The 13507-nt window shown below is 46.7% G+C and overlaps 1 protein-coding gene across 3 annotated transcripts in view; it reads left to right on the top strand.

The window, feature by feature from the left end:
• Positions 1 to 12773, top strand: part of LOC137353042 (exocyst complex component 3-like) — a 49175-nt gene extending 36402 nt beyond the window's left edge. For all 3 annotated transcript variants that reach the window (XM_068018974.1, XM_068018973.1, XM_068018975.1), the window contains 5 exons: positions 164 to 296; positions 1501 to 1623; positions 2643 to 2798; positions 3945 to 4066; positions 11925 to 12773. In XM_068018974.1, coding sequence (XP_067875075.1) covers positions 164 to 296; positions 1501 to 1623; positions 2643 to 2798; positions 3945 to 4066; positions 11925 to 12168 — 778 coding nt within the window. In that variant the 3' untranslated portion in view covers positions 12169 to 12773. The remainder of the gene's footprint in view (positions 1 to 163; positions 297 to 1500; positions 1624 to 2642; positions 2799 to 3944; positions 4067 to 11924) is intronic.
• Positions 12774 to 13507: the final 734 nt, after the last annotated feature.

Here is a 13507-nt window from a genome sequence, read left to right as displayed (position 1 = left end):
CGGCTGGCGCCGGTATATTCGAGCCTTGTCCGCCTCCGTTCCCACCCTAACCCACACCGCCATCCCCGGCAGGGCTCGGAAATGCAGCCCTATTATCTCTGTCGCTCTTGGCCCATCACTCGGCTCAGTCTCCTGACTCTGCCCATGGCTCTTTTTTTCGCAGCGACTACATCGAGCGCCTGAAACAGAAAGTTTCCACTGGCGATGAGGAAAAGAAAGAAGCCCTGGTTTCTCTGGACAAAGTTGTGAGAGGAGGAAACAACCTCTTAAAGGCCAAGCTGTTTCAAGAACTAAAGGTGCGGAAACCCTGACTTTCTTTTATTAGTTGTCAGGTTTCAGGTGAATGTCTGGATGCCCCCAAGTTGCAGCACAAGCATGCAGGTTATGGTTGGAGCCCCCACAACATTTTGGCAAAAAGATTGCAAGCTTCCTTATAGCTCAGTGAGAATAAACATTGCTGTGTCATGTGTTACTGAGGCCGGACCAATAGCTGTAATATTACTTGTTGCTTTGATATGTGAATTATTGTAAGGCTCACAGAACTACAAGTAACATCCAATGAAACCACGAGTTTTTATTATACTTTAAACTAGAACATACGTATACAAACAGTTACTGCATGAGCCACATCTAAACACATCTCACTCTGGTCATGTCTGACACGACATCACTTCCTCCGGTGACGTTCATTTACAGCTTCTTAAGGGGGTCCGCTCTTAAGGTCGCCCCACAACAATAGCCGGGCCGACATCTGGGCGACAGCTGGGTAACATTTGGCCCACCAGCTGTGCTGCTACAATTGACGCCCAGGGTTAGGAAAGCGATCGCCAATCTGTATTCCCGCTCCTGTTCATGACTGGCAAGTGGGCACGTGCGGACATCGGGGAGACGGTGGTGTAGTGGTAATGTCACTCAACTAGTAATCCAGAGGCCCAGGCTAATGCAATGGGGAGATGGGTTCACCTCCCAGCACAGCAGCTGGTGGAATGTAAATTCAATAAAAATCTGGAATTGAGAGCTAGTCTCAGTAATGGTGGCAATAAACTATCATCGATTGTTGTAAAAACCCATCTGGTTCACTCATGTCCTCTCGGGAAGGAAATCTGCCGTCCTTACCTGGTCTGGCCCACATGTGACTCCAGACCCACAGCAATGTGGTTGCCTCGTAACTGTCCTGTGAAATGGCCCAGCAAACTATTCAGATGTCAAGGGGCAATTAGGGGTGGGCAACAAATGTTGGCCTTGCCAGTGACCCCCACATCCCATGAAAGATTAAAAGAAAATTGGTTGAGCCCAGGGTCAAAGGTTGAAGGTCACATGCGAAGAATGGCCTCTTAGGTGAGGTACAAGGAGACAATACCTTTCGGGAGAGAGGGGGTGAAAAAACAAATATTATACCAATTGCCCGACTATGGGAGGAAAGCTGCTTGTGTTACTATTTCTGAAGGGCTGAGATTCGTTTACAAACTCTACTCCCATGTCTCTGGTTATCATTTACAGCCAAACTTTTCAAAGCTGTTGAGAAAGAAATGGCTGCAAAGCACGGAGAGCTTTGAAAGTATCGTCACGACCATCAGAAACTACTTCAACCAGTTCCGAAAAATGAAAACTCCACCCTACCAGGTAGGATAACGTTAATCTGTTCACTGCATCCTACACCTCATCCCTTTACCCTCCAAATAGCTCGATTAGGGAGGGAAAAGTCAGTCAGTGTCCATAATCTTGAACGCTTACCATTAACGAACATCGAGAAAGACCCCTTGTCAGTCCCACTGTGTACAGTCCCCACGGGGTACAGTCCCCATGGGGTACAGTCCCCACAGGGTACAGTCTCACTGTATACAATTTTACTGTGTCCAGTCACACTGTGTACAATCACATTGTGTACAGTCCCATGATGTACAGTCCCCACTGTGTCACTTTGACAGTGTACACTCTTACTCTGTACACTCACACTGTGTACAGTCTCATTGTGTACAGTCCCACTATGTACAGTCCCAATGTACACATTCTCACTGCGCACATTCTCACCCTGTATACAATCTCACAGTGTACACTCTCACTGTGCACACTCACACTGTGTACACTCCCACTGTGTATAGTCTCACTACGTAGAGTTCCACTGTGTACACTCTCAACGTGTACAGTCTCATTGTGCACAGTTCCACTGTGTACAGTCCCACTATGTACAGTCCCAATGTACACATTCTCACTGTGCACATTCTCATCCTGTGTACAGTCTCACTGTGTATAGTCCCACTGAGCACAGTCTCACTGTGCACATTCTCACTGTGTACAGCCCTGTGGTGTACAGTCTCACTGTGCACAGCCCCACTGTGTACAGTCTCACAGTTTACACTCACACTGTGTACAGTTCCACTATGCACAGTCTCACTGTGGACATTCTCACTGTGTACAGTCCTATGGTGTACAGTCTCACTATGTACTGTCCCACTGTGTACAGTGTCACTGTGTGTACTCTCATTGTGTACAGTTCCGACAGCCTGCTCCTCTCCCCCCACAGCCTAACATGCGATACTCATTAATCCTTTAACGAAAGGATTTGTAACCCTGCAAGGATTTGAACCTTCGGTGCATAAACGTACAGCAAACTAAAAGCGACAACAAATGTCTTTACCCAGGATCTGGTAAACGACGTTCACAAGTGGGTGATCATCCAGTATTTGACAGCCGTGATGCAGGTGCGGATAATCTGCAATTCGACTGAAATGCGGACAAAGGTAGCGGGGCAACTGAGCCAGGAGTCTGCACAGTTCAAGGAGCTGTTTGAAAGTCTGGTGAGTTCACAGCTGGTAAAAACATTATCAAGGCAAGTGGCCAACTGGAGGTTTCATCAGAGTGAACATAGGAAACAGGAGGAGGCCATTCAGCCCCTCCAACCTGTTCTTCCATTTGGTGAGATCATGGCTGATGTGTCATCTAACTCCATATACCTGCCTTTATCCCTTAATACCTTTGGTTAACAAAAATCTATCAATCCCAGATTTACAATTAACAATTGATCCAACATTAATTGCCACTTGTAGAAGAGAGTTCCAAACTTCTCCCACATTTTATTTTGCAGAAGTGTTTCCGAATTTCACTCCTGAAAGGTCAGGCTCTAATTTTTAGTCTCTGCCGCCTGGTCCTAGACGTCCCAACCAGCAGAAATAGTTTCTCTCTATCTACCCTATCTATTCCCCTTAATATCTTAAACTTCAATCAAATCACCCCTTAACTTTCTAAATTGCAGGGAGTCTCTCCTCGTAATTTAACCCTTTGAGTCCAGGTATCATTCTGGCGAATCTACACTGAGCTCCCTCCAAGACCAGGATATCCTTTCTAAGGTGTTTGCAGGTGATGGAAGGGCCTTCGAAACTCGGTAACATTGGTACCCAGCCATATTGACAGCCCTCCCCCCCTCCCTGCCTGACTCCAATGGGCTGGGAAAATTCAGCCCACAGACTTTTGTTTTATAAATAAAACTATAGCCCTTGTAATCCTAATAGGGGCTTTTCACAAGAGCTAAGACTGATGGGATTGTTTTGCCTCCATTGCTGTCTCCTACATTCTCTCACTCCTCAAGGAGAGAAACCAGTAGACATTTGCAGACAGTACAGACAGACAGAGAGACAGACAGAAAAACGCACACAAAGAGAAAAGAAAAGAGAGAAGAAGATGAGTAATGAGGATAAGGAGAGAAAAAGAGGATAAGGATGAGGTGAATGAGACACGGCCTTCACAGCTCATGTGACAGACACCGTTTCGTCGCTGTTAGCCGAGTTTCTTTTTCCCATGAGCAGACCCGAGAACGAACAGCTCGATACCAGAAAACTCATGCCTAGGATGCGCCCAATGCTGACAGCTCTGGGTTCAAGACCTCGTTCAGTGTGATGCTGGTCACTAATGGACAATTGCTGCTGTTCCTTCTCCCCTTATCCCAGGACTCGACTATGACCTGGCTGGATCCTGCGATCGGTCATCTGGCTGAGATTATCAAACTGAAGGACACCTCCTCCATCCAGATGGAAGTCGGAGTCTTGGTGAACAGCTACCCTGACATTTGGTGAGTTTAAACTGTCCTCCTGTTTCCCTGCTCTCCTCCCGGCCGTGATTTCTTTGACAGGAAACTAGACAGAGAGAAAACGGGTGGAGATTATTACCACCTGGTGCTGAATTCACTAGAGGGCAAGGCTGGCATTGATTTCCCATCACCAGTTGCCCTGCGAAGGTGTTGTTGGTGTATGTGAAGTCTGTGTGGTGACTCTTTATAGATGTTCGATACAACTAAGCCCACTTCAGAGGGCAGCTAAGAGACAAAATCATTGGTGTGAGATTGGAATCACATGTGATCTGCAATGCACTGCCTGAAAGGGCGGTGGAAGCAGATTAAATAGAAACTTTCAAAAGGGAATTGGATAAATACACGAAGAGGAAAAATTTTCAGGGTTATGGGGAAAGAGCAGGGGGGAGTAGGATTAATCGGATAGCTCTTCCAAAGAGCTGGCATGAGGGGCCGAATGGCCTCTTTCTATTGTATCATTCCAGGGAAGGACGGTAGGTTTCATTCCTTGAAGCGTATTATTGCAACAATTGGGTTTTTGTAACAATCCGACATAAAAACATAAGAAATAGGAGCTGGATAAGGCCATTCAGCCCTTCGAGAACTGCTCTGCCATTCAACAAGACCATGTCTGATCTTCTACCGCAACTCCACTTTCCCGCACTTTCTCCGTAGCCCTTAATTCCCGAAGTACTCAAAAATCTATTGATCTCAGTCTTGAATATACTCAATGACTGAGCTCCCTGGGGTGGAGAATTCCAAAGATTCACAACCGTCTGAGTGAAGAAATTTCTCCTCATCTCAGACCTAAATGGCTGACCCCTTATCCTGAGACTGTGACCCCGTGTTCTAGATTCCCCAGCCAGGGGGATCTACCCTGTTATGCCCCTTAAGAATTCTATATGTTTCAACGAGAGTACCTCTCATCCTTCTAAACTCCAGGGAGCACAGGCCTAGTCTACTCAATCTCTCCTCATAGGATGATCCCCTCATCATGGAACCAGTCCAGTGAACCTACGTTGCACTCCGTCTAGGGCAAGTATGTCCTTCCTTAGGTAAGGAGACCAAAACTGCACACAGTACTCCAGGTGCGGCCTCATCAATGCCCTGTATAACTGTAGTAAGACGTCTTAACTCTTATACTCCAACCCCTTTGTAACAAAAGCTACCTTATGCCTTGCTGTACCAGCTTACTGTGATGCATGAAGACGGCTATTAAGACGGGAGGGAGAAGTCGATGACCGCCCCTCCCCGCCCCCATCAGGAGAGGAGGGGGAGAATGGCTGCATAATATTAGTCCCCTTCCATATTGGAGCACTTTAAGAGACTCAAAATCCTTTCTCCGGCCTGCAGTGTGCTAACACTGGGAAATGCTTCAAGCTCGCAAGATCGTCCTGAACTTTAGTAAACTCCCGAGTGTATTCAGAGCCCGACGCCAAGGAATGCTAAACATATGTAAAAATATTCCCTGCCATCCCTACTGAGATGTTCTTGGCAGTGGGACAGTGCGTCACTGAGGGAGGGGTTTCGGCCTCGCATTATCATTTATTTTGTTATTTTTCCTGATCTCTTTCCTGACTGTTCGGCATCCTGACGTTCCAGGTGTCACTGTTGATAAATTGTGACAAGCGTTCATTTCCTGTTTGATTTGAACTCCTACTTATAGCAGAAGGAGGAAGCAAGGCGCTGGCAAGGGCAGTAAACAGGAAGTGAAATCAGGAGCACTTCCTGTCCCACTGGCCATACTGGGTACCATCAAGATATGAAAATGAATCAATGTGAAGGAAAACAAACCATATAATCTTCTGTCTGACTTCCAAACATAATATCATGAATGGCTTCACTGCCAAGGGGGAAATTCTTCACAGGATTTATTTTGAAACGATTATAGGACCACGATTTCTCCCTCTCCTGAAGGGATTGTCTCTTGCTCAGTATAACTTCCTGCACAATGTGTTACAGCAGGATAATCTGCCCTGAAAGGCATCGCAGGTGGGTCTAATCCTGCTCGCGTCCAATGTCAAAGTGTACGCACGCTCTTTCCACTGGGAGTGGTCAGTCATCAGACGGTGATCAGGAGCAAGCACCGTGGTGGGCTTTCCCCTCGCTAAACCCAGGGGGATGCAGAGGACGGGGTTGGAGTCAGCTGTGATGCCCTTCACAGTCGAATGGCCTGACAGCACTCCAGGAATATGCGCAAAGGACAGATGCTTGGGAGAGCAGTAGGGTGCCTGCGCAAGCAAGAACTTGCATTCATATAGCCCCTTTCACAACCCCTGGACGTCCCAAAGCCCTTTACAGGCACAGTAAGCTCCCACAGATAGATAAAGAAAATTGTCAACGCACAAAAATAGCTCAGTGTACGTTCCCGGTAAGCATGCATGGTGTTGTGACAAGAATCTTTTTTACTCCGTGGTGACACATAATATCCCATCATGAGAGGTTATTCACAAGTGCGATGGAAGTGCATCAATCCTGTAACTAAGGAAACTGCTAATTAAAAGCTATGTTTAGTCTAGATTGAAAAATAAATCACCAACTTTTCCATCAATGGTCAAAGTGAAGGAGACAGACAAAAGTTGTCATTCACTCCCTGTTGGCTGATGCTAATTGAACTCACTTTAACAATTAAAAACGCACTCTCATTGTTTAATGATCGAGATACGGTCTGATACTCAGCTATAAATGGCCTGCGTGCAAACTAATAAATACAACATTTACATTGAAAGAAAGACCTGCATTTAGATAGCGCCTTTAACGACCTAAGGATGTCCCGAACGCTTTGCAACCGTTGGGAGTACTTTTGAAGTGTAAACACTGTTATAATGTAGGAAACACAGCAGCCACTTTGCACACAGCAAGATCCCACAAACAGCAATGTGAAAAATCACCAAATAATTTGATGTTGATTGAGGGATAAATCTTGGCCAGGATACAAGGGATAAATCCCCTGCTGTTCTTCGAAATAGAGCCATGGGATCTTTTATGAGAAGGCAGACGGGGTTTCGGTTTAACATCTCATCCAAAAGTCAGCACCTCCAACAGTGCAGCAGTCCCTCAGTACTAAAGCTAGGAATATCAGCTTGGATTTTGTGTTTGAGTCTCTGGACTCTTAACTTCTGATACTCTGAGCAACAGGCAACACATGTGAAACCATCTCCCAGTGAGAGGCAATGGTCTAGATTTTGCGGTGGTAATGACAGCAAGACTGTCAGCGTTCACCGTCATTACTCCAGTGAAACTGACAGCAATGTCTGGAGTCTGTACATGTGCAGAATAACAGTGAGTCTACACTCCTGCAGACGGTGAAAAGTTGATGTTCCCCCAGACTGCAATCTCTCACCCTCACGCTGTTAGTCTCACTGTAAAAGCTTACACCTTATTGCATGAACTGGGCTTTTAAGAACATAAAACATAGAACATAGAACAGTACAGCACAGTACAGGCCCTTCGGCCCACGATGTTGTGCCGAACCTTTAACCTACTCTAGGATCAAATTACCTACCTACCCTTCATACTACTATCATCCATGTACCTATCCAAGAGTCGCTTAAATGTCCCTAATGTATCTGCTTCCACTACCACTGCTGGCAGCGCATTCCACGCACCCACCACTCTGTGTAAAGAACCTACCTCTGACATCTCCCCGAAACCTTCCTCCAATCACCTTAAAATTATGCCCCCTGGTGATAGCCCTTTCCACCCTGGGAAAAAGTCTCTGGTTATCCACTCTATCTATGCCTCTCATCATCTTGTACCCCTCTATCAAGTCACCTCTCATCCTTCTTCGCTCCAATGAGAAAAACCCTAGCTCCCTCAACCTTTCTTCGTAAGACATGCCCTCCAGTCCAGGCAGCATCCTGGTAAATCTCCTCTGCACCCTCTCTAAAGCTTCCACATCCTTCCTATAATGAGGCGACCAGAACTGAACACAATATTCCAAGTGTGGTCTAACCAGTGCTTTATAGAGCTGCAGCATAACCTCGCGGCTCTTAAACTCAATCCCCCTGTTAATGAAAGCCAACACACCATACGCCTTCTTAACAACCCTATCAACTTGGGCGGCAACTTTGAGCGATCTATGGACATGGACCCCAAGATCCCTCTGTTCCTCCACACTACCAAGAATCCTGTCTTTAAGCCTGTATTCCGCATTCAAATTCGACCTTCCAAAATGAATCACTTCACACTTTTCCAGGTTGAACTCCATCTGCCACTTCTCAGCCCAGCTCTGCATCCTGTCAATGTCCCGTTGCAACCTACAACAGCCTTCCACACTATCCACAACTCCAGCAACTTTCGTGTCATCGGCAAACTTGCTAACCCAGCCTTCCACTTCCTCATCCAAGTCATTTATAAAAATCACAAAGAGCAGAGGTTCCAGAACAGATCCCTGTGGAACACCACTGGTCACCAAGCTCCAGGCTGAATACTTTCCATCTACTACCACCCTCTGTCTTCTATGGGCCAGCCAATTCTGTATCCAGACAGCCAACTTTCCCTGTATCCTATGCCTCCTTACTTTCTGAATGAGCCTACCATGGGGAACCTTATCAAACGCCTTGCTAAAATCCATATACACCACGTCCACTGCTCTTCCTTCATCAACGTGTTTTGTCACATCTTCAAAGAATTCAATAAGGCTTGTGAGGCATGACCTGCCCCTCACAAAGCCATGCTGACCGTCTCTAATCAAACTATGCTTTTCCAAATAATCATAAATCCTGTCTCTCAGAATCCTCTCCAATAATTTGCCCACTACCGACGTAAGACTGACTGGTCTATAATTCCCAGGGTTATCCCTATTCCCTTTCTTGAACAAGGGAACAACATTTGCCACCCTCCAATCATCTGGTACTACTCCAGTGGACAGTGAGGACGCAAAGATCATCTCCAAAGGCGCAGCAATCTCTTCCCTCGCTTCCCATAATATCCTTGGGTATATCCCGTCTGGCCCCGGGGACTTATCTGTCCTCATATCATTCAAAATTTCCAGCACATCCTCCCTCTTAACATCAACCTGTTCGAGCATATCAGCCTGTTTCACGCTGTCCTCACAAACGACCAGATCCCTCTCACTAGTAAATACTGAAGCAAAGTATTCATTTAGGACCTCCCCTACCTCCTCCGACTCCAGGCACAAGTTCCTTCCACTATCCCTGATCGGCCCTACCCTCACTCTGGCCATCCTCTTTTTCCTCACATAAGTGTAGAACGCCTTGGGATTTTCCTTAATCCTACCCGCCAAGACTTTTTCATGTCCCCTTCTAGCTCTCCTAAGTCCATTCTTCAGTTCCTTTCTGGCTACCTTGTAACCCCCTAGAGCCCTGCCTGATCCTTGCTTCCTCAACCTTAAGTAAGCTTCCTTCTTCCTCTTGACTAGCTGTTCCACATCTCTTGTCATCCAAGGTTCCTTCACCCTACCATCCCTTCCCTGCCTCATCGGGACAAACCTATCCAGCAGTCGCAGCAAGTGCTCCCTAAACAACCTCCACATTTCTGTCGTGCATTTCCCTGGGAACATCTGTTCCCAATTTATGCTCCCCAGTTCTTGCCTAATAGCATTGTAATTTCCCCTCCCCCAATTAAATATTTTCCCACCCCATCTGCTCCTGTCTCTCTCCATGACTCTAGTAAAGGTCAGGGAGTTGTGATCACTATCACCGAAATGCTCTCCCACCGAGAGATCTGCCACCTGGCCTGGTTCGTTGCCAAGCACCAAATCCAACATAGCCTCCCCTCTAGTCGGCCTATCTACATATTGAGTCAGGAAACCTTCCTGGACACACCTGACAAAAACTGCTCCATCCAAACTATTTGCACTAAGGAGGTTCCAATCAATATTAGGGAAGTTGAAGTCACCCATGACAACAACCCTGTTACTTCTGCACCTTTCCAAAATCTGCCTCCCAATCTGTTCCTCCATGTCTCTGTTGCTATTGGGGGGTCTATAGAAAACTCCCAATAAAGTGACTGCTCCTTTCCTGTTTCTGACTTCCACCCATAGTGACTCAGTAGACAAACCCTCCTCGACGACCTCCCTTTCTGCAGCTGTGATACTATCCCTGATTAGCAATGCCACTCCCCCACCTCTTTTACCTCCCTCTCTATTCCTGCTGAAACATCTAAACCCCGGAACATCCAACATCCATTCCTGCCCCTGTGATATCCAAGTCTCCGTAATGGCTACAACATCGTAGCTCCAAGTACTGATCCATGCTTTAAGTTCATCACCCTTATTCCTGACACTTCTTGCGTTAAAATAGACACACTTCAACCCATCATACTGGCTGCAACTTTGCCCTGTCAACTGTCTAACCTTCCTCACAAACTCTCTGCACTGAGTATCTGCCTGTTCAACAGCTACCCCATCAACTGATCCATAGCTCCGGTTCCCATCCCCCTGCCAAACTAGTTTAAACCCTCCCAAAGAGCGCTAGCAAACTTCCCGCCCAGGATCTTGGTGCCCCTCCAGTTCAGATGCAACCCGTCCTTCTTGTACAGGTCCCACCTTCCCCAGAAGGTATCCCAATGATCCACATATCTGAAGCCCTCCCTCCTACACCAGCTCTGTAGCCATGTATTCAGCTGCACTCGCTCTCTGTTTCTAGCCTCACAAGCATGTGGCACCGGTATCAATCCTGAGATTACTATCCTGCTCGTCCTGCCTTTTAGCTTCCAACCTAACTCCCTATATTCGCTTTTCAGGTCCTCATCCCTTTTCCTAGCTATGTCATTGGTACCGATATGTACCACGACCTCTGGCTGCTCCCCCTCCCCCTTAAGAATCCTGTAGACTCGATCCGAGACATCCCTGACCCTGGCACCCGGGAGGCAACGTACCATCTGGGAGTCTCGTTCGCAACCACAGAATCTCCTGTCTATTCCTCTAACCATTGAATCTCCTATCACTATCGCTCTCCTATTCTCCCCCTTTCCCTTCTGAGCCACAGAGCCAGGCTCAGTGCCAGAGACCCGGCCGCTGTGGCTTTCCCCTGGTAGGTCGTCCCCCCCAACTGTATCCAAAACGGTATACTTATTATTGAGGGGAACGACCACAGGGGTTCCCTGCACTGTGCGCCTATTCCCTTTCCCTCCCCTGATGGTCACCCAGCTACCTTTATCCTGTAACTTAGGTGTCACTACTTCCCTATAACTGCTCTCTATCACCCCCTCAGCCGCCTGAATGATCCGAAGTTCATCCAGCTCCAGTTCCCTAACGCGGTCTGTGAGGAGCTGGAGTTGGGTGCACTTCTCACAGGTGAAGTCAGCAGGGACACAAGTGGAGACCCTTACCTCCCACATCCTGCAACTAACAGCAAACTAACTTCAGAATTACTGCTAGACACCCTCACTAGCCCTGAAAAGCGAACTTTATGTTTGTGAAATGTCAAATTTCTCCATAATGATAAAAATTCCATGTTTTTAAAATCATAATTTCTTTTAAAGAGGTTTGTTTATCTTTATTTTAGCTTTGATCTTTATCCAATCATAATAATTTGTTTCACTATCTAAAAATGTAAATTAAAAGTGAAGCATGTTAACTGCTTTTAACTTCCTGCTTTGCTGTCTATATGAATACTTCAATGTGATTGGCTGTTCACCTTGCTTGCTGGCATCACTGCTGCTGCACGCCTGGAGATCCTCTTGACTTGCCGCCCGATTTAAACTTGCATCAGGAAAGGGGAAAGCGAAGCCACAGATATTGCTATATCTTTGTCAACAGCTTTCTTTGAGGTCAGAGTCAACTGCTATTGCTTTACTGCTGACTGTAAAATCTGGGGCTCTGTCCCCGGGTGAGAAAAGGGGAAGAAGGAGTTTCGTAATTAAATCTTAACCTTCCTTCTTCATCTGCCCACAGTAAGAAGCAGATTTCGGCTGTGCTGGATTTGAGGGGAGACGTCGTTCCAGCAAATCGCCAGAGTATCTTAGAAACCCTACAAGACTTCGACAGCAAGGATAGTGGATCTATCCCTTCCCGTGACAGAGCCCTATTCGCGGAGATTGACCTCATGCCAGACGTGCGGTGCGTCAACCTCAACATGACCCCTGGCTCTGTCGGATGCTTTTCCATGTTTCGGCGACGCAGCAGTCACACTAGGTGACCAGTGAAAGCTGGAAGTGAGATTGTAGTGGAAACCTATCGGGCCACCTGTGAATAGGAAGAGAATAATCATGTTAATAATTAATAACTGAAGTCCACCGAGTTGGGATCGACGGATCACAATGTACAACGAGAATCATCGGGACTCTCCAAGACTGACTCTTCAACTATCCCTTTAAAGGAGGTGTCTAGACACTGGTGACCTAATGTCTTCCAATCTAGAGAGTCAGGCACTGTCCCTTCACCTCTGGATCCTGTGTTCAAATCCAACTTGGACAACTGGGATGCCCAATGTGGCACCAATTTGGCAATCTCACATAGCAAAGGCACAGGAGAGCTGGTTTGGGGAATGGCAACTGTGTCAGACTGGCGCAGATAGGGGGCAAAGTACTGAATTTTGAGGCTGAGACACTGTGTTGGGGCAGTGTCGAGACCCTAATGGGGGCTGTACCTGTCCTGGGAGGTGCTAGATAGGTGATCCCGCATACCAGAATTGAAAAACTTACTCCATTCTTGGACAATGCAATCAGACAACTTTGATGGGCACAAGAATCACCCCCCCCTCCCCCCGCAAACAAAATGTTTTGAAATAAAAATTAAATCGAATCTACCTTGATTGTAGTTTGGTTTGTGGTGAATGGGAAGATGCTGTTTGTTTGTCCTAATTCTGAGTGCAAGACTCCAGTAAGAACAGCGGTGACTGCGCTGTTCAAATACACCCCATCTGAGCACTGGGAGATCCTGTTGTGCAATGTGGAACATAAGGCGAGAAAGTAAAGGGGGTCACAAGGGCTTGCCTCCAACTTCCAGTGTTTTTATCCCGGCTCGATTCAGGATTAGTGCTAAGCAGAGTGTTCCCGGCCAAACCACCCCTTGCTGTCAACATTCGCAAACACAAGGAGTTTACCTTTGGGTTGCTGTGGGACCCACACTTCGAGAAGCAGAGGTTCTAACACTTTGGGAACCCCCACAGTTAATCTACAAATAAAGAGTGGAGCTCAGGAATGGCAGTCCCCTCAGAACAGTGCCAACAGCAGAATAGTTGTGGCTTCAATGCTATATATATATATATATATATATATGTATAAAGGAAATCCTGGGGAAACTCTTTGATGCATAACTGTGATCTAATCATGGAGATTGTGTAAATTCAGATTGTGGAAATCGTATTCTAATAGGAATTAAATGAAGGTCTTTTATCTTTTCAATGTCTTCTCTTCCTTATAGAGTCACTTAAAGTCATTTATGGCACAGAAGGAGGCCATTCAGCCCATCGATTCCATGCTGGCTCTCCACGGAGCTATGCAGTCAGTCCCACTCCCCGGCTCGATCCTCAAAGC

The sequence above is a fragment of the Heterodontus francisci genome, chromosome 40, assembly GCF_036365525.1.
Source record: "Heterodontus francisci isolate sHetFra1 chromosome 40, sHetFra1.hap1, whole genome shotgun sequence".
NCBI classification, from domain to species: Eukaryota; Metazoa; Chordata; class Chondrichthyes; order Heterodontiformes; family Heterodontidae; genus Heterodontus; species Heterodontus francisci.
The sequence above is the reverse complement of the archived record's forward strand: the minus strand, read 5'-3'. Positions and strand labels throughout refer to the sequence as shown.